Source organism: Dreissena polymorpha, chromosome 9 (genome assembly GCF_020536995.1).
Source record: "Dreissena polymorpha isolate Duluth1 chromosome 9, UMN_Dpol_1.0, whole genome shotgun sequence".
Lineage (NCBI taxonomy): Eukaryota > Metazoa > Mollusca > Bivalvia > Myida > Dreissenidae > Dreissena > Dreissena polymorpha.
The window spans coordinates 102253972-102276939 of record NC_068363.1 but is presented as its reverse complement, the minus strand read 5'-3'; the positions used below and the strand labels follow the sequence as shown (position 1 = coordinate 102276939).

General features: G+C 35.5%; 1 protein-coding gene across 1 annotated transcript; it reads left to right on the top strand.

Annotated features, from left to right (window-relative positions):
• Positions 1–577: 577 nt before the first annotated feature.
• Positions 578–2517, top strand: LOC127844377 (uncharacterized). The gene is made up of 2 exons (XM_052374521.1): positions 578–1470; positions 2394–2517. Exons 1-2 carry the CDS (start codon positions 718–720, stop codon positions 2445–2447), a joined length of 807 nt encoding a protein of 268 aa, XP_052230481.1. The 5' UTR covers positions 578–717; the 3' UTR covers positions 2448–2517.
• The last annotated feature ends 20451 nt before the right edge of the window (positions 2518–22968 follow it).

The following is a 22968-nucleotide window of genomic DNA, read 5'->3' as shown; positions in this document are numbered from 1 at the left end:
ACGATTATAATTATACTACTGACGCTGTCCGGCTAGTGCGGTGGTTGGTGCACTCGCTTCTCACCTAGGCGACCCGGGTTCAATGCCCGTTCCCGACAGCATGTGAGTTTGGTTGGTGGTCACCATACCGGGCAGGTGGGGTTTCCTCCGGATACTCTGGCTTCCACTCCACGACACAATGCCACATCAAAATTAACAAATCTTTCAGTAACAAGGAAATAGCTGGTAGTTTGCAACAAGGAAATAGCTGGTAGTTTGCAGCTATAATTTAAAATTCGTCCAAACTTTCGCAAGTCTAGAAAGTAAATAAGGAAGAGTGCCTGCGCACTCTCCGGGTCGACACATAATGCAGCCTCTCGCGCAGAAAGGGCCTCATAAACATTCAAAATACACACAATTATACAACTGAATGTTTGTTGAAACAAATTCTTATTATCTATTTTATTTGCAAATGTATTTAAAAAAAAAATGATTTTTTAGACAAAAACACGTTATGATCATGAGCACTTATATTAATAGTCGTCATATCTAAAATAAGCTTTAACGTCACGGGCTTCAATTGACGTCACGTCAATTTAAAGGTTGTTCATAGCAACGTCGCAACTAAAGAGTGCAACACGTATTTTACGCAGCTCACACAATACAACAATAATATAGCATACGGATTTTAAAATCGGCATTGAACACAAATACCAGCCAATACAGAAATACGAAAAAATGAACTCGCAAAGCTACACACTTACGGCGACGAATAAAACTGGCAATGTTCAAACACGTAAAGCAGGCGCTTACAACGTATCTGCAAAAATCGATACAGGCCTAAAGTCCTCTACAAAACGAAGTTCTGCCGCTGCTGTTAGCAATGCAGTTGACGCCGGCTCACGTAGAAGTATTACGCGCGGGACCGGAGAACTTGTCCAGCGTCACTACGACCCTGGCGTCAAACTCGATAAAACCAGCGGTACGGGAGACTGCTCCCAACCTCGATATGCTAAACCAGCAACTGACGGCACCATTGACAACAGCGCCGCGATTGTGCGGGCTGCCTCCATAAATGGCAACATGGTAGACAGAGGCTCGCCAGTCGTCCATGATCGTGAACATGGGGGAAGCAGCAAGAGCGACCATATGAAAACTGCCGCAAAGTTCCCGTGCAGTGAGGCTGAAGTGGATGCCCGATTACAGGATATGCTACAGGACCTACGGGAATCGGTGTTACAAAAGGCTACGGTCCACCATTCGACAGACGACACGCAGAGCGACGGATCCTTCTACGTGTCGCCGTGCGAGAGTTTCCTCGCCGACGAAGCCGCCATGGAGCAGGAAGACGAGATGGAGCGACAAGCTTTAGCCGACAGAATTATTGCCTGTCGCAGGATGGCAAAACCCAGACCGACTATTGACAGATATCGCGCTCCCCCGACGAAGATCCCTATGCCTGTTTGGCACTTGCGCAGCAGACAAAAAGAGGTAGCGCCATTAATACGTGTAGATATTTTGTGTTTAGTTTTATCCCATAAGTTATACATTTGCATGGAAAAAAATAGTATATTAAATTAAATCTCACCGAGGTCGATCATGTCTTCGCGAATCAGTTTGAACACCTTGTTTATTACTTTTAACAACCTTATTAAATAACTTTCATCTCTGACTTTGAAAGTGCTCACGTAACAATTTCTTAAGAACGACAACTTAACAAATCATGAATGAATGTTGTTGTCCAAAGTTTCATATTTTTCCATGAACACGGCAGTATAATTGCCTGTGACAATACGTTCAATGGAACGTATTTTTGTTTGAAACGGAATACGTACCTATAAAGTATAAAAGTGTATGTAGTTGTATTTATTATTACCAATGTAAGTGAACGAAAAACACTACGTATCAACTTTAGTAAATCAACAGATATATCTGCAAGTCTGATATTCAATACTTATTTATTGATGTTTTATTTTTTCCTCTAATTTTGATGACTGCATACTTTTCTCGTACTACGGCGGTCTCCACAGTGACTGGCACAGACGTGCTGGAACCGAATTTTGAAGGCCTTTGCGAACAGTTTGGATCCAGATGAGACGCCACAAAACTGTTTGCTATCCTGATAGTATTCTATGAAAAAAATCGAATTTTTGCTAATTTTAGAAATTCAGCAGATGACATTTTAGCAGACGACAAATTTCCCAGCATGCAAAGTGTTAACGATGAACACAATATATGTATTTATTATATACAACAACTAACGAAAACAGTTAACAAGAGTATTTTTTACTTAAACAAAACTGACAAAACAATGACTAAAACGGTACGTCATCACACAAGCCACTCGAGTGATACAAACTCTTGGAACAATTGACTAGCGTAATATTACGTATGTATTATGATGTTTATTTCAGGAGCAGAACGACATGCTCAAGAGTGAGTCCTCCATCTACGCAATACAGGAGTAGAACCGTGCGACCGAATGGATTAAATGCATCGTTTTCAGTGTGTTTAATGAAAATAAAAAATAATACATTACACGAGCATTTGCTTCTGTGTTGGTCTTGAGTAGTAATTATTATAATAGGCATAGGCGGATCCAAGGGGGTGGGGGGGGGGGCGGACGCGGCGTACCCCCCCCCCCCCCCCTTAAAGTTAAGTCAATTCATTTGATGTTTCATACTAAAATAGACCTAAATAACCTATTTAAACTAATTTTTCTTCTTTTTCGTACACAACATTTTCCACTAATCACAGACAATCACTAAATGTTTTAACTCTAGACTCCCTGTCGCCGGTTTTTTTCAAGTCGAACTCTGCGATTCTGATGTATCTCTCTTTTTGCACATTGATTCTCTTTTCGCTGCAATTGAACGTATAAACTATGTTATTTTTGGCATTAAAAGAAGGTACTTTGATGAAAGTACATAAGGCCTGACATGCTCGAGAAGTGGTTGTCAACGCCCTCTAAATAACTCAAATCGTGGATTTCCGGGGGGTTCGCCCTCTGGACCCCTAGCAAATATTTCAATATCACGCCCCCCCCCCCCCAACCAGAAATCCTGGAACCGCCCTTGGGCGCCCTTGATTCTGATGTTGCGCTGTTACCCAATTTATTCAAAGATCACTAATTCCATGACAGATCAACGGACCGAGACATCCTACCAATATGCATTTATCCTCAAAATGTCGTGGATTTCGGACCCCTATCAAATATTTCAATATCACCCCCCCCCCCCAACCAGAAATCCTGGAACCGCCCCTGGGTGCCCTTGATTCTGATGTTGCGCTGTTACCCAATTTATTCAAAGATCACTAATTCCATGACAGATCAACGGACCGAGACATCCTACTAATATGTATTTATCCTCAAAATGTCATTGCAATTTTTTTTTAAACATTTATGATGAATAAATCTCAAGGAAAAGCGGCTCAAGAGACGAGTGTTTTGATTGGTTGTTCAGAAAATGTGTACGTCGAAGTACAAACATGTACGTCGACGTACAAATTGTACTTGGGAGTACAAATATATACTTCGAAGTGTATTTCATATTTGTACTTCGAAGTACATTTTGTGTACTTCGAAGTACAATATGTACTTCGAAGTACAAATTTTTGTTTACCTAGAAAGCTACATAGACTTTCGACAGAAATGGTACGCCATAGAACCGAGACGCATTGAGAAAGCTGGTCGGCGGTCTATGTCCCAGACGGGAACACAGGCGACAATGAAATGATGATGACGATGATTTCCGATACACACGTATCACTCTAATACAGACCCCTTTAAATGCTTCAAAAACATTGTTTTACTCGTCTGTATTTTCGATTTGACGTTTTAAACATGAGAATTTCACATCATTGTTACCAATCTCACAATATAATTGCTATAAAACTTAAAAAGTCTATGTCAAATGGGAATATATCTTTATATGTATGAATACCATATGAAAATAGTGTGTGTTTTGTCATTACAACTTTGTGTCTTATACGTAAAATTCGTCAAATAAAAATAGAGGAGGCAGAATTTGTCGCTGTAGTATTAATGACAGCAGCAGCAGCAATAGTTGAATGAAATAAATAAACGATTATAATTATACTACTGACGCTGTCCGGCTAGTGCGGTGGTTGGTGCACTCGCTTCTCACCTAGGCGACCCGGGTTCAATGCCCGTTCCCTACAGCATGTGAGTTTGGTTGGTGGTCACCATACCGGGCAGGTGGGGTTTCCTCCGGATACTCTGGCTTCCACTCCACAACACAATGCCACATCAAAATTTACAAATCTTTCAGTAACAAGGAAATAGCTGGTAGTTTGCAGCTATAATTCAAAATTCGTCCAAAATTTCGCAAGTCTAGAAAGTAAATAAGAAAGAGTGCCTGCGCACACTCCGGGTCCACACATAATGCAGCCTCTCGCTCGGAAAGGGCCTCATAAACATTCAAAATACACACAATTATACAACTGAATGTTTGTTGAAACAAATTCTTATCATCAATTTCATTTGCAAATGTATTTAAAAAAATGATTTTATAGACAAAAACACGTTATGATCATGAGCACTTATATTTATATTCGCCATATCTAAAATAAGCTTTAACGTCACGGGCTTCAATTGACGTCACGTCAATTTAAAGGTTGTTCATAGCAACGTCGCAACTTTAAGAGTGCAACACGTATTTTACGCGGCTCACACAATACAACAATAATATAGCATACGGATTTTAAAATCGGCATTGAACACAAATACCAGCCAATACAGAAATACGAAAAAATGAACTCGCAAAGCTACACACTAACGGCGACGAATAAAACTGGTAATGTTCAAACACGTAAAGCAGGCGCTTACAACGTATCTGCAAAAATCGATACAGGCCTAAAGTCCTCTAAAAAACGAAGTTCTGCCGCAGCTATAAGCAATGCAGTTGACGCAGGCTCCCGTAGAAGTCTTACGCGCGGGACCGGAGACCTTGTCCAGCGTCACTACGACCCTGACGTCAAGCTTGAGAAAAAGAACGGTACGGGAGACTGCTCTCAACCTCGGTATGCTAAACCATCAACCGACGGCACCATTGACAACAGCGCAGCGATTGTTCGGGCTCCTTCCACAAAGGTCAACATGACAGACAGACGCTCGCCAGCCGTCCACGATCGTGAAAACGAGGGACACAGCAAGAGCGACCATATGAGGACTGCAGCCAGGTTCCCGTGCAGTGAGGCGGAAGTGGATGCCCGATTACAGGAAATGCTTCAGGACCTACGGGTATCGGTGTTACAAAAGGCTACGGAAGGTAACAACCATTCGACAGACGACATTCAGAGCGACGGATCCTTCTACGTGTCGCCGTGCGAGAGTTTCCTCGCCGACGAAGCCGCCATGGAGCAGGAGGACGAGATGGAGCGACAAGCTTTAGCCGACAGAATTAGTGCCTGTCGCAGGATGGCAAAACCCTGACCGACTATTGACAGATACGGCGCTCCCCCGACAAAGATCCCCATGCCTGTTTGGCACTTGCGCAGCATACAAAGAGAGGTAGCGCCATTAATACGTGTGGATATTTTGTGTTTAGTTTTTCTATAAGTTATAAATTTGCATGGAAAAAAACACAGGTGGTTAGCGTGTGGCTATAATATTAATAAGTGAAAACATCATGTTGAATGATAAATTATCATATCATAACGAAAAATCAACTTTTGTGGAAATTTTTTGTTACTATCAAATATATATATATATATATATATATATATATATATATATATATATATATATATATATATATATATATATAAACAAAAACGCTGTTTTTATTTTTTGCCGAAGCTTTCGACCTCACGGTCTTCATCAGCGGCCATTTTTTATTTTCTGATGTTTTATTAATATAAATATATAAAAATAAATAAATATAAGAAAACATCTGAAAATAAAAAATGGCCGCTGATGAAGACCGTGAGGTCGAAAGCTTCGGCAAAAAATAATTACAGCGTTTTTTATAAATACAACAAGGCTAATAGAGACTTTGTTATATATATATATATATATATATATATATATATATATATATATATTCACACATATGGCCAGTTACGGGGTCTCTGATTTAGAAATAGGTTATGGGGTTCCCACTTTAAATACATGTATCTCCATACCCTTTTTTATCCGATATAAACACGAATTAAGGTATATAGGGGTACCTACTATTATTATTGTATATAAATACGTCATTTATTTAACGTCTTATACAAGGAAATATATAGCGAACTTATTTGCGAGGTATATACAATTTCAATTTCAGACCTGATTGTGGTTTTCGATTTAAGACCTTATTGTGAGATTTGATTGCATTACCTCCCCTACACCCCCCTCATAGTAATTAAAGGAGCCTAGATTGCGGGGTTGTATATAGACCCCGTTTTTTATATTGACCTCGTAAGTACAGTCTGAAAACTACAGAGACCGCGTAACTGGCACTATGTATTGGTATATATATATATATATATATATATATATATATATATATATATATATATATATATATTCACACATATGGCCAGTTACGGGGTCTCTGATTTAGAAATAGGTTATGGGGTTCCCACTTTAAATACATGTATCTCCATACCCTTTTTTATCCGATATAAACACGAATTAAGGTATATAGGGGTACCTACTATTATTATTGTATATAAATACGTCATTTATTTAACGTCTTATACAAGGAAATATATAGCGAACTTATTTGCGAGGTATATACAATTTCAATTTCAGACCTGATTGTGGTTTTCGATTTAAGACCTTATTGTGAGATTTGATTGCATTACCTCCCCTACACCCCCCTCATAGTAATTAAAGGAGCCTAGATTGCGGGGTTGTATATAGACCCCGTTTTTTATATTGACCTCGTAAGTACAGTCTGAAAACTACAGAGACCGCGTAACTGGCACTATGTATTGGTATATATATATATATATATATATATATATATATATATATATATATATAACCACCTGTGGAAAAAATAGTATGTTAAATTAAATCTCACCGAGGTCGATCGTGTCTTCGCGAATCAGTTTGAACACCTTGTTTATTACTTTTGACAACCTTGTTAATTATATTTTATCTCTGACTTTGAAAGTGCTCACTAACAATTTCTTAAGACAAACAACTTAACAAATCGCAAAAGTGGTCATATATAAAAAGGGAGGAAATAATTCACAGAACGAGCCAATTTTATATAACAAGGAACAAATAGAAATGGTTCAATCATTGAACTATCTCGGCATTGTACTTTCAAGTGGTGGATCATTTATACAAACTACTCAAGCTTTATCCGATAAAGGCTTAAAGGCTATGGTGTCGCTTTTTGCAATCACCAAAGACATGCATGTTCCTGTTAAAATAATGTTAAATTTGTTCGATTCTTATGTTACTTCAATACTGTGTTATGCGTGTGAGGTTTGGGTGTTTGTAAATGCTGATGATATTGAAAGAGTTCACAGAAGATTTTTGAAACGAATACTTGGTGTCAAAATGAGTACCGCTAATTCAGCTGTGTACGGGGAACTAGGGCGATAACCATTATATATAAATCGCTATGTACGAATTATAAAATATTTCATAAAATTGTATACTGTTAAACAAACTAATTGTATATTATATAGTACACTATGTTATATGAGAAATGGTGCTAAAAATATAATACGATGTAACAATTGGATTACCAAAGTACGAGACTTACTTCAAAACAATGGTTTTGTAGATGTTTGGATGTACCCAGAATCAGTAAATGCAAATGTATTTATTCCTTTATTTAAAAATAGACTAATTGATATGTACATAGGTTTGTGGCTAAATGATTTAAACGTTAAAAGTTCATTAACTTTATACAAAGAATTGAAACATCGATTTGAACTATCTGATTACCTTTACATAATCAAAACTTTTATTTAAGAAAATACATATCAAAATTAAGACTTTCGTCCCACATGTTAAAAATTGAATCTGGGAGACATACAAATATTCCTAATAACGAACGCAAATGTAATATATGTAACTAAAATGATATTGAAGACGAATACCATTTTGTAATTGTATGTCCTCTCTATACAGATATAAGAAAAATGTATTTTGACAAATTCCATTATAACCGACCTAGTATGCATAAATGTATTCTTTTGTTAACAAATAATAAAACCAAAGTCCTAAAAAAACTCGCGATATATTGTGAAAATGCTTTTAAAATGAGAACTGATATATTGAATGCAAACGTTGAGTAATTCAAATCAAATCAAATCAAATCAAATAAATTTTATTTTGAGTCGGCAAGACAATAACAAATAACATAAGCTGTGAAGCTTTTGAACCGACTATACAACAAATGTAAACAGTAAAACAAGAATAAAGAAGCTAGTTAAAAGAAAGACAATTACTTGGGTATTAAAATACAAATACATCATCATAAGAAATACAAATTCACAAACAGTCGATACAATTTAAGGCATACAACACAAATTAAACTACAGTAGACATATTCCTTACTTTCCTGCTGGTATTGCACTAGGAGGGGCAATTTAAGGCATGATATTATCATCATCGTAGCACGCACGGGGTTAAATATGTTTAAAACAAACAAATCAACGTAAGGATGTAGATTAGCTGGACCAGCAGCAGAGTCAGTGCAGGAAGTTATTTATAATGACCAGGTAGTAATAAAGCATCGATGGAAACCAAAAGCAATATAAAGCAAAAATAAACGTACATTTGCAACCACAAATAAAACAATATGAGAGTTTAAAAGCTGTGTAGGAAGCTGCTGATCTATTCCTGTGAATAGGACTAAAAACCGCAAGAAGAGAAAAGGAAATAAAAAACTGAACACAAAAAGAAACACAAAAGTGCGACCGGATAAAACTTATCTAAGAACGAATATCATCTCAAATCAGATTTGGGGTGAACTGATCAGCAGCTTTCTCACAATAAAACTAGTAACATAGCGAAAAGCAACACAACTATGAGCAACACAACTATGAGCGGGCACAGGCAAACTAATATATTAAAGCAAAATAAAATACAAAAGCAAAAATAAAATACAAAAGCAGAAATAAGGACAGCACAAGCAGCCGAAGAACAAAACAAAGGAAGCAGTGTGGCATGCCGCTCCAGATCTGTGTGCCAGCTATGCGAGCCTATGTGACATTGCATGCTGAGCATTTACATTCTTTACCATTCCAGTGCACAATTAAGCTCTTAAATTGATTAAAATTGCTCGCTTTTCTGAAGCTTTCTGGAAAGGAATTCCACAGAACTGGAGCCGCATGCCGGAAACTGCTACTACCGTACTTTGATGACTTAACCTGGGGAATCTCTAATAAGTTGGTGTACCTGAAATGGTAACAAGAGTCACGTTTAAACACTAGGTCATTAAAAACAGGTGGTGCCATGTTATTTATAATTTTGAAAGTTTCAAGTGCCATAGATCTGATTCTTCTGATATACAGGCTAGGTAGATTTGCTTTACTAAGTAATTGATCATAGGAACTACAATAATCATCATATACAAAACGGAGCGCTCTTTCCTGTATTTTTTCAATTTTATCTGTATTACTTATACCGCAGAAATGCCAAGTTAAAGGGCAAAAACTGAAATTTGATAAAATAAATGAATGAAAAATGGTCAGTCTACTTAAGCGACAGAGGTTTTTCCCTATTCTCTTCAAGATATTAAGTTGCTGAGCTGCCTTACTGCACATACAACTAATATGACTATTAAAATTTAAGTTGGAGTCCAAGTTTACACCAAGGAGTTTGACTACATCATCACATTTTATGTTAGCATTTCTTATATCAAAAGAGGGATTTCTTGAAGAAGTTCTTTTTCCTACAGCGATTGCTTGAAACTTGTCGGGATTGGCTTGCATACAATTAAAAGTAAACCAGTCTATTAGAATATTGCTCTCTTCTTGTAAAACATTTACTAACTCATCAAAATTTGAGGTACAGTACGATAATGTGTTGTCGTCAGCATAGTTATAGAGTGTACCCTTATGATTGAAGTAAAATATATCATTTATAAATACATTAAATAGGAGAGGACCGAGTATAGAGCCCTGTGGCACGCCCTTGATAATGTGTGCCCATGAACTTACTGAGCTGCCAACTTTAATTTGTTGTTTCCTATGGGAAAGGTAAGATGTTAAGAGGTCGATTGAGGTTTTAGAGAGGCCGTAACATTTTAATTTACATAAAAGAATATCATGAGGTAGGCAATCAAAGGCCTTAGATAGGTCCATGAGGACAGCGGCGACATATTGGTTAGAGTCTAATGCAGTTTTCCAATCCTCGACAAGCTTCAATAGAGTTGTTTGGCATCCATGTCCTTTTCTGAAGACAAATAAGAAATTATTGAAAATTTTATCAAAATGTAATGTAAGTTGGTTTGCAAGTACTTTTTCAAAGATTTTTGATGGAGCTGGTAGTATGCTAACAGGTCTGTAGTTTGATTTTTTCTAAGGGGTCGTTTTTCTTGTATACTGGAGTTACCTGTGCCTGCTTTAGTCTATCCGGAAAAATTCCGGTATCAATAGATTTATTGATAAAATGTGTATAGAAAGGGACCAGTGACTGCGAACCTAATTTGAGTAGTTTTACAGATATTTTATCAATGCCTGTAGCTTTTTTAGCATTAAATTATTTATTTAAAATATTTGAAACTGTGGATTGTTCAACATGTGAAAAGTTAAAACAATCTTGATGGATATTCTGCTCTAGAATTTTTTCTATACTAGGATGGTTATTTTCATCAAAAGTAAAATCTTTTCCGATATCTTTAGCAACATTTACGTAAAAATCGTTGAAAATATCAGCTACTTCATTATTATCTGACAAAGTTATTTGGTTTTCATTCAATATTATTTTACTCTGGTTATTCTTTGACTTATTAGACATATAAGGCTTGATTGTATCCCAAAAATCCTTAGATTTGCAGCCACCAGTACACCTTTCTTGAAAATAGTTATTTAAAGATTTACGTTTCAATTTGTTTACAAGATTTCTGTTTTTACGATACTGTTCCCAAGATTTTGAACTTTTATCTTTAGTATATTTATAAAAAGACATCTTTTTATTGAAGATAGATTTCTTTAATTTCTTATTCATGTAAGGTAGCTGAACAGGTTTTCTGTATGCTTGTTTAAAAGGAGCATGTTTATTCATTACTTCAACAACATCATTTTCAAATTTGTTGTACACTGAATCTAAGTTTTCTGAATTACATGTGTAGCCGCCAATATTTAAATTACAAAGGTCTTCATTGTATGATTCAATATTAAAAGTTTTGAAACTCCTGTATGTGATTTTATGTTTTTCATTCCTAGGAACAGTATTGTTAATTACAGTACTTATCATATTATGACAATCACTAATACCAGTTAAAAATTGAGAGTTTTAATACATAGCTTTTTACTGTTTGTCAGAAAGACATCTAATAGGGATAGAGTACAACCCTTTTTAAAACATGTAGGATTCTTAATAATATTGGTCAGGTTAAAAATTTCTAAGATATCTGTTAAAAATTTGCTTTTGGTTTCACAGAGAAGATCATAATTTAGGTCTCCAATGACAGCATAGTAATCAAAAACACTAATACATTTATCTAAAGTTTTACAAAAGTTTTCTGAGAAATATTTGTTGTTCATGCTTGGAGGTCTATATACACAGAAAAAACACCATTTTGATTTATTTAAATTAACTTCATAAATAATGTTTTCTAGATTGTCCGACTCAAGATCTATACGTCTCCTGGATGGAATGTCTGATCGAATGTAGGCTGCTAACCCTCCCCCATGTGTCTCTATCTCTGCGTTCAAATTTATATCCTGGGATTTCAAAAATGGCACTGCGGTAGGAGTTATCTATTTTAGTTTCTGATATATATAAAAGATCAACAAGCTTTTCATTTAACACATCATATATTTCCAAGAATTTTGATTTTAGACTATTTATGTTTAGGTGAGCTACAATAAATTTATTTGGATGCTTTCTCCGAACGTCAGCAAGTTCTTCGAAAACAGATGAAATTGTATTGGATCCAGACGATGAGTTAAAGTCTGAGATTAGGGAATAATCACTAAAGTAAGAGTCCGAGAAGTGAAACCTTGAGCAGACATAGCAAATCCAAGGGTCTGGTGATTCCGAGAGTTTTGTATATTCCGCCTTAGATATGTCGGCACATTTTATTCGATGGCCTTAGTGCATTTTTAACACCTTTTTATGTACTAGTTTGGTCACTTTCGCATTACTATGTATGTGCTTATTGCTTATATATTGTCAGTTTTGTATATGTAACGATGAACTGTAAATGTTCAAGTTATATGAATAAACTTTCTGTTCTGTAAAAAAACCAAAAAACTTTCTGTTCTGTTGTCCAAAATTCCATCCTTTTCATTAACACGGCTGTATAATTGCCAGTGACACAACGTTTAAAGGAACGCATTTTTGTTTGAAACGGAATACGTGCCCATAAAGTATAAAATTGTATGTAGTTATATATATTTTTACTATTATTTGCTGATGACATGGCCATTTTAGGCACGTCACCGGCTGAAGTTCAAACACATTTAGATAATTTATACTTATATTGCAATTCTTGGGGGTTAAATATTAACACTGAAAAAACGGCCATGAATACATTATTGTCTAAATGCAATGAATTTGACATAAAACCGAAAATATTTTGCCAGCTGTTTGACTCTTTCGTGGGTTCTATATTAAATTATGCCTCAGAAGTGTGGGGTTTCACGAAGTCCGATGAGTAAGAACGTATACATTTGAAATTCTGCAAACGCTTGCTACAAGTGAAAATAAATACATGTAATGTTGCTGTTTATGGGGAATTGGGTAGATATCCATTGTATGTAAACAGGTTTGTTAAAATTATTAAATATTGGTTTAAAGTTCTGAACAATGATAATATCATAATGAACACTGTGTACAAACAAGCCTTTAGCGATTGTAATAAATGTTATACAAACTGGGTCTCAAATGTCAAAAACATGTTAAATAATTTTGGATTTGGTTATGTTTTTGAAAATCCAAACGTTGTACATGTTAATAGTTTTATTAGCGAGTTCAAATGTAGACTTGTTGACAATTTTAAACAAGAATGGTACGCTAAAATGAATAATAGTACTGTATTAGATATGAATAAAGTTTTTAAAAGCTGTTTGGAATATGAAACATATTTAGATTTACTTCCTAGACGACTGCGACTATGTTTTGTAAGATTAAGAGTCTCTGCACATCCTTTGAGAATCCAAACTGGAAGATACGTCCAAAATAACATACCACGAAATGAACGTTATTGTTTATGTTGTAATGATTTGGATTTAGAAGATGAAAACCATTTTATATGTATATGCCGATGTAACACTGACTTAAGGGAAAAAAAAGCTGTAAATTATATATAAACCCATCTGTATAAAAATTGCACAATTTATTAGTTTCATGTCACAAAATAGTTATTTAATAATGTATGTAGATTTATCAAAGATGCTCTTGTGATAAGAAATACGATTCTAAATAATTCAGTTCAATAATTTCATTACCGCTTTTATAGTTTATTTGTATGTGTATTCGTGAATGTCTGTTTTCCGCTATGTAATGTTATTGTGTTATACCTAGTTACGTCCACCTGTGTTTTATCGTCCTACGGCGGTCTCCACAGTGAGTGGCACAGATGTAGAACGTGATTATTTTTACTTATGCCATTCCCACGACTAAGTAGATAATGCTCACGAAAACTCGTGAGTATGAGATAACTTACTCACAAAAACGACTTAGTAAAGTCACGTTCCACTTACTTGCTTACTTGTAATCAAACAAGATCAACGCTACTTTCTGAAGAAACGAACTCATTGTGACACTATACAATATACCGGTAGTTCAAAATAAATACGATTCTCAGAGGAAAGTGGTAAAATCTATTTCGTATTACATATGCAAAACAATTTCCCAGACTTGTTTTTTTATTCCATATATTAAACTGTCCCATTATCGCTGTTCATCATTAATAATAAACAAATTGCACATTGTACATGAAGCACAGTTTAAAACTAGTTGGACCTACGCTTACATCGTGGTATCATATCACAATTATAAATAGTTGTTTATTAGTAGGTTAACTCTTTCAGTGCTGGAACCGAATTTTGAAGGCCTTTGCAAACAGTTTGGATCTAGATGAGACGCCACAAAACGTGGCGTCTTATCAGGATCCAAACTGTTTGTTATCCTGATAGTTTTCTTTGAAAATAAAATCGAAGAAAATGCTTATTTTAGAAATTCAGCAGATGACATTTTAGCAGACAACATATTTCCCTGCATGCAAAGGGTTAACGATGAACACAATCTTTGTATGCATTATGATGGGTTTTTTTTCAGGAGCAGAACGACATGCTTAAGAGTGAGTCCTCCATTTACGCAATACAGGAGTAGAACCGTGCGTCCGAACGAATTAAAGACATCGTTTTTAGTGTGTTTAATGAGATAAAAAATAAATTATTACATTACACGAGCATTTCCTTCTGTGTTGGTCTTTTATAGTAGTAATTATTATATGTGCACTTGATTCTGATGCTGCGCTGTTACCCAATTTACTCAAAGATCACTAATTCCATGACAGATCAACGGACCGAGACATCCGGCCAATATGCATTATAATATCCTTAAAATGTCATTGCAAATTGGTAAATGTCAGAATACCCGCTCTGATCCCATCAACCTTCACTACCTTGAAGCAATCTCCACACAGAGTTGTCGTTCCTTGCTCACACATACAGGTTCCAGTCAAATCTCTGCGCGGAGGTTGACCTTCAAGCAGACCTTGTCCTTTCCGAGATATTCCGAGTGAAAACGTGTGACGAGTCTCATTTGAAACGATATGGACATTATACCATACAATTTATCGCAGCGGAACGACCTAACAGTATGCACATATCCATTCTATTAGGATTATGCCTTTTATGTTTCACGAAGTTCGTATAATATGTTACGTCACGAGGCAATTAAATGAAACACTCAATACTAAGTGTCCTATTTGAAATAAAAGAGAAATAATCCTCCGAAATATCTTTGGGGAGAGAGATGACTTACAAGTGCCCATGTTCATCTAATAGTTACATTGAAACGAATAGTTATTTAATCAAAGCGCTGAAGGCGCTAAAGTTGTTTCCTATTGCATAATCTTAGACGTAACTAATTTTTCAAAATTATATTATTGCCTTTTAAATCGCAAGTTTGAAATGAACACAATCCATTCAAATTGATAAAAAGTGTGTCTTCACAGGTCGAGATATGTGTGCACTGTTTATCAGCATATTTATGTTATAGAGATAACTTAAACAACATATCAACAACATGTCGATGTTTAGACGTTTTGAATGCATTAATAATATTATAAAAATGGTATAATGAGAACCAGTTAATATAAAATTAAATTTGCAATCACCATCATATTAAATGAATATCGAATAACTATCACACTAAGAATATAATTTCATGATGGAAATTCCCTTTTCAAAACTTGTTGACACCATACACAATTCAAAATAAACAATAAGATAACTGATGAAAATAAAAATAAATATGTGAACAGTACTTTTAACTTATAAATTAGATTATCATAAAGACAACGCTGTTGACCCGTACTCTGTTGTTTATGCAGCACTTGTATTCCTAGTAGTTCACATGCTGTCAACCAGTATCTGACCTTAACATCGGTGTAGAACACTCATCCGCTTTTTCGGAATAGCTGTTTTACCTAGATTTTCACCTTAAAAGACCTCTACATAAAGCCAGCAGGCACGAATTAATGCATTCGAATATTTTATAGGCAGATTCGAGAGAAATCCCCTGCAATTTGGCTTAATCACTGTGTCTGTTCACGGCGCGAAGGATGTAACACAGTTCAATGTACGGAATTACGGAGTAGTCTCTGCATGTTCAAACGACACATAGACACAAATTGTGACCCAGTTACAATTACTCGTTAAAATCCGTCTCGCAGAATTTTAGGGTCTGCACCCGGTCACTAAATCGTCAAGGGAATACATAATTGACTATCGATAAACACAGTTTTGCTTCAAAGATAAGAAAAAAACCTAACGAAATAGTATAATGTCACGTAAAGAGGAAAGTCATTTAATTATCTAACCACAAATGTTTACCGTACTCTTTCAGCACGTCTGGAAATCGTTCCAGAACGCCTGAATAGGCAACCATTATTTGCCAGTTTGCTATATTTGCTTTTTTTAAATTCAATTTTATATCGAAATGCATTGTTCTAAAATAAACCATTTACAACTCACAGTGAGATTTAAAAAGATCCGCGTCATGTGAAAATGAGTCTTATGCCATATGCGTCCATCGTAGTCTGAGCATGCCTCAGTCTGGTCAGGATATACAAAATGAGACCTTAAAACCTTGAGTGATTTTATAGCGGACGGCATCGCCTCTGACCAGACTACGCAAATGTACAGGCTCGGCTTGAGCTACGCTGGTCGAAACGCCAGAAGACCCATTTTCACATGACGCGGTTATGAAAGTGTGATTTGAATGTTTCGAAAGAAAACTGCGTGTTACATATTAACACACGATATATTTCTATTGTGGATAAATAAACTCATAATAAGCCATGTGAGGACACATATGATGTGAACTTCCGTAGTATAATTTGTATCTTATGTACTAACACTAGTGTGTGGTTTGACTATAAGAACACACATTTTATGCGGTGAATATGCGACTAACAAGTGAAAAAAAAAACACAATTGTTTAACTTTTGGTTTTCAATTTAATTATTTAGAAACATAAATTTCAAACTTTATTTCAAAGTTAGCATGTGCGCCGACTATCTTTTTAAAAGATGTTTCTTATTATATGTACCGGTAGTTGTTTTTATATTCGGTTTTAGGGATTATAAAGCATTTTGTCGTTGTCTATATTATACATGTAGTCATAAGTGAAATCATGTCCAACGTTTTATAAATTGGGTACTGTGAATTTAAATGCACTTTACCTTATACTAATGCGTTGTCAGCACCCGTGAATACAAGAGATCGCCGATATATGTTGAGAACAAAAGAACGTTTCCCAGACATATCAAATTTAACCCCTCTGTAGTAGCAATCACTATCAACAAGGTTACGCAACAGACGCGTGACATTGTATTTAACTCTCCATATCCCTTGTTGATCAGCAGCAGTTTTATTTTCCCGCATCTATCAATAGAATCAGACTATGAATGACCTATGCTGAGCAAAAATACCACGTCATTAGACGCAGCAGATAGTGGACTTTTTTTACTCATTCATAGACATTCCGCGACACGTATAATACAAACATTGTTTATTGACTCTTTTCCATATACGCTCCGCTCATAAATATTCCATTTAACACAATATTCACATTATGTTTCCATTTGTGAATGAATATAGTTGTCAGAAGAACTAAAACCTCTTGCATAAATTTTACAACTCTTTCTCGGCGCAAATGCGGCAGATTTAACAGTTATCAGGATTATCGTAGTTAGGAAATCTGGCTAGAAACGCGTGGTTTTAACATTAGTTGTTCACAAGCGCGTTGTAGTTATGGTATTTGTGAGGAAACAGTAATACTGAACATTATTAAACCATGCTCTAAAATATGCATCTTCTGACGATTTAAAACCCTGAAAATTATAAAGCGTTGCAACGCGAAACGATTGAATAATTTGGAGAGTTCTGTTTTTGTCGTAATATTTTGTGATACTTACAGGATTGCTTACATACAGCACAAAATACATCAAGAATAGTACGAGCATGGGTGGCCGATCGGTCTTAGCGATAGACTTTTACTCCAGGGTCAGTGGTTCGAGCCCAATCGAGGGTCATTTTTTTTTCTTTCTTTATTTTTATTTTTTTTACTGGAGCTTCTTAGATCCAATGGTTACATATATCAATAAAAAGCATATAATGACAACATTCAATACATGCCAAAAATCTGTGAAACGGCCCCTTTAAATATAAGTTATTTTCAAAGTGTCTGTTTAATAAGAAATAACAGTCCCGACATGATTTCGAGACTAACGTTGGGATAACTGTTTTGCTGTATGGGTGAAATATACAAGTAAAATAAAAAGTTGTGTATATGCATGAGCTACGTCGATGCCTACACTTACACATTCAAACATAATGTGTTTTTTTATAGGAGTTTGATGCTCAAAATCGTTGTGCCTAGCTAGATATGCCTTTAATGCAAGTTCATAGTGTTCCATAATTATATTTAATCATTCCAAGTATTGTAGTGATTTTTTCAGTAAGTTGGCCAACATTCACTGACACTTTTTACGTTAAGAACATTAATTAACATATCTCTACGCTTTCAGTAGAATAAAAGCTTATTCTAATGTTGATTTAAATAACGCTATAGTTCTCGGTGTTAATCTGTGCAAAAATGCTCAATAGTAATTCCAAATGATGTATCCGTGCGTTAAGAGATTGCCTGATTTATCCGGTATTTTTGCAGATTTTCATGATATATTCGTGATAGTTTCGATGAAACATTCTTTCTTCTTGTGAAATGGGTTTTGTGAATACGGCCTTAAATAAAGCAAACAAATCTAGCTGTGTGGAACTATAGGCAAAAGTATTGTTGGGAAATGTTTTTGATAGAAACTTGGAACATTTTAACGATCGATAATGCGATAGCAAAAGGCCGACACTGATGTTTTCTCCCTCTTTTTATTGGAAGCTGCATTAGGAAGTTGATTGTTTGCACTTGAACAAATTGGTCTTAGTGTTACTGATAGGTATGATCTATTTAAATATATCAAATTGAGTGAGAGCCTTAAACTTAACTTTCCAATCAGAAACGCGTGCAAACGTCACTTGATGCACGAACGTCACGTACCAACGTCATATTTAATGACGAAACCTTTAAACACGCGACTCGATGTTACTCTTGTTGCTCAATTATGTTTTGAAATGTAGGTATAAACCTAATGGGACATGTTAACAACACTTTAGCATACAGAGAGGAACCCACCATTTTAACCCATTTATGCATAGCGTCTAGAAAAAAGGCCTTGGCAAACAGCGTAGACCCAGATGAGACGCCGCATGATGCGGCGTTTCATCAGGGTCTGCGCTGTTTGCTTAAAGGAATTTCTGTAAGAAATATTCTAAATATAGAAATAAGTATACTAGACATCCCTAATTTTGGAAATAAATTGATCAAATTTAGAAGGATGGGAGAATCCACTAGGCATAAATGGGTTAACGTCGGTTACACTGATAGCGGAGAAGTTCAAGGACGGGTAAGGATCAAGGTCTCCGAGAGCCGTGTGGGAACAAAGTAAGTTAACATTAATAATTTCCTGAACAGAAAGACGGTAGGACGGACGGACGCTCGGACGGACGGACGGACGGACGGACGGACGGACGGACGGACGGACGGACGGACGGACAGACAGACAGACAGACAGACAGACAGACAGACAGACAGACAGACAGACAGACAGACAGACAGACAGACAGACAGACAGACAGACAGACAGACAGACAGACAGACAGACAGACAGACAGACAGACAGACAGACAGACAGACAGACAGACAGACAGACAGACAGACAGACAGACAGACAGACAGACAGACAGACAGACAGACAGACAGACAGACAGACAGACAGACAGACAGACAGACACATACAATGACAGACAGACAGGCCAAAAACAATATACCTCCGATCGTTCGATCCGGGGGCATAAAAAGTACTAAATAAATCAAGTATTATCTTTTAAAAAGATCTTCGACGTAAATGCTGACTTTGAAATAAAGTTCAAAAATTAACTTTTCTAAATAATCAAATTGAAAACAAAGGTTTATTTTTTCTTTTTATTTCACAAGTTTACATATTCACCGCATGAGTTTATTTCTTCACCGTCGTAATGTATCGTATGTTAACATTGGATTGACACGCAGTTTTCTTTCTTCATCATCGAAATATAACGTATATTAATATTTTATTAACACGTAGTATTCTTTCGACACATTCAAATCACACTTTCATTGCCGCGTCATGCGAACATTGCGTTCCGGCCAGCGTAGCTCAAACCCAACCTGCGTAATTGCACATTCTGCTCAGAGGCGATGCTGTCCGCTCTAAAGTCACTCAATGATTTATGGTCCCATTCTGTATATCAAGACCAGACTGCAAGATACCCAAGCTGATTGGACTATACTATAGCTATGGTGGGCGAATATTGCATAAGACCCATTTTAGCATGACGCGGGTCTTTAAAATCTCATTGCGTATTGTAAATGGCACATTTAAGAACAACACTTTTCGATATAAGATTGAATTAAAATAGCAATAAAAACTGGCAAATGTGGGTAGCCTCTCCAGGCGTTCATGAACAATTTCCAGAAGGAGTACGGCAAACATTTGTGGTCAGATAATGAAACGATTTCTCTGTTATCTTGACCCTAAACTATTTCGGTAGTGTTTGTTGTCTTATCTTGAAAGCAAAACTGTGTTTATCGATAGTCAAGCATGTCTTACCCTGACGAATAAGAGACCGAGTACAGACCCTGAAATTCTGCGAGATGGATTTCAACGCGTAATTGTAACTGGACAACAATTTGTGTCTATGTGTCGGTTGAACATTCAGAGAGTAGTCCGGAATTCCGCACATTGAACAGTGTTACATCCTTTACGCTGCGCACAGACACAATGGTGTAACCAAAGTACAGAGGATTTTCATCGAATCTGCCTATGAAATATTTGAATGTATTCATTCGTGTCTGCTGGCGTTATGTAAAGGTCATATTAGGTTTAATTGTACATGTTGAATGTGTATATTGTGTCAAAAAAAGGTGTGACAGGAAAATTTCCATCATGAAAATATATACCTTGTGTGACAGGTATTCGATATTCCAAGAATGTTCATTCAATATGATGGTGAATGCACATTTTATTTTATATTAACTGGTTCTCAATATACCATTTTCATAATATTGTATGCTTTCAGAACGTCTGAAACGGACGTGCTGTTGTTATTTCGTCTAAGTTATCTCTAAAACATAAATAGGATGCTGAACAGTGTGTAGCATAATAGGCAAATTTCTATCATAAGAATTAAAGATAAATAAGACAGTATTGAACGACGAAATTAAGCATATGCTAAAGTGAACAGATGTCTATCAGGGCAAAATGTAACAATTTAAGACTTCACTCAACAAAGCCGTTAAGGTTGCATAAATAAGCCTTTCGTAGTTGATATGAGCATCGAAATAAGGGGTCCTTACATTTATTCATTAATAGTTTGGATAATAATTACAAACTTGCCCATGATAGAAAGCCACAGTGGTTCAGTTTCACTTGTAGTACATAACATAATTCAATTTATTGATACAATATTAAAATCACCTGTTAAAGTCACCAAAACTTTATTCATATATATATTAATGATAAAGATGATGACAGTTCATATAATAATATATAAATGGTTGCGAAATCGACATTAGTTGTGTAGATAAGTTTTGACTTCGAACACGAAAATGACAGTTTTTATGTAATAATATAATAATTGTATAACAGGATAACATAAATTTGTAGTGGGTCGCAACGTATTATATTTAGCAGCAACGTAGATTTGTGGTTTTATCAATAAAAAGGGCCATGTTTTACGTACTTCAGTTCAGCGCATTTTGAAATTAGCTTGTATCAGACCATTTAGACTAACTGCTGAATTCATAAAATTGAAACTAACAATTGCTGTTTAAAACTTTGAAATTATATTGTTTGAAAACTTTGAATAAAAATGCATTAACATCTTATAATAATTATTATTCAAACAAAATTAAATTGGAATAACTTTATGAAAAACGTTGTTCTGAATTGTGTTATTGTATCGTTGTTCTAAGTTATTGTGTTGTGATTACGAGTTATGCCACACATGCACACACAACTCGACCTGTGCGCTAAGACACACTCTTTATTAATTTGAATCGGTTGTGTTTTTTTCGTCAAACTTGCGATAAAAAGCTATAAACTTATTTTGAAAAATAAGTTGCGTCTAAGATTACGCAACAGCGAACAACTTCAGTGCCTTCGGCGCTTTGATTTATTACCTAGTATAAGTTCTGAACACCATGTAGAGGTTAACATGTTGACAATTTAACACGATTGCGCTATGGTACGTGAACTTCATTCTTAACTCTCGATATCGCGTACGTACAATAAGAAGGAATATTCTGAATCAACCATGCTACTGCTACACATGTTGCATTACTTGTTTTTTTTTCTGGACTTGTTATTATATTTACCGGTTTTAATTTCAATAAGCGCTTAGTGTAAAGCTTGTAAGAGAAGTAACTAGTATATGGCAATGATTCTCAAAACAGTCGATACGTTTTTCAAGTTTGTTATCTTTTTTAATTGTATATATAATCTTTTTTTTTCCAGAATTTATTATATCCGACCATGACTTGAACTAGAAGTCGTTGTTGTATTTTTTCAGTTTTTGGAAATGGTCTGTTATGTAAGTGTTTTCAAGCAAAATAAACTTAAATCTTAATTGTCAATCAGGTTTTTTTATAGCTTTTGTCCAGCATAGTTATTATAAGCAAACGTTTTTTTATGTGATATTCGTATAGTATAGATCGTTTAAGTTAGTTTGGTAAAATAAAATAGTAGAAGTCAAATAGTAGTAGTAGTAGGTAATAGTAGTAGTAGTAGTAGTAGTAGTAGTAGTAGTAGTAGTAGTAGTAGTAGTAGTAGTAGTAGTAGTAGTAGTAGTAGTAGTAGTAGTAGTAGTAGTAGTAGAAGTAATAGTAGTGGTAGTAGTAGTAGATGGAGAGTAAGTTGGTTCCTTTTTCCTAGTTCCTTATTCCTTATTCGAATAAGGAATAAGGAACAGTTCCTTATTCCTTATTCACGATTCCTTATTCGAATAATGAATAAA

What these genes read in the sequence shown, in the direction of transcription:
- LOC127844377 (XM_052374521.1), top strand. Translation starts at nt 718, where the DNA reads ATGAACTCGCAAAGCTACACACTTACGGCGACGAATAAAACTGGCAAT. An exon ending in TGCGCAGCAGACAAAAAGAG is followed by an intron (nt 1,471 to 2,393) that starts GTAGCGCCATTA and finishes TGTTTATTTCAG; the next exon opens with GAGCAGAACGACATGCTCAA.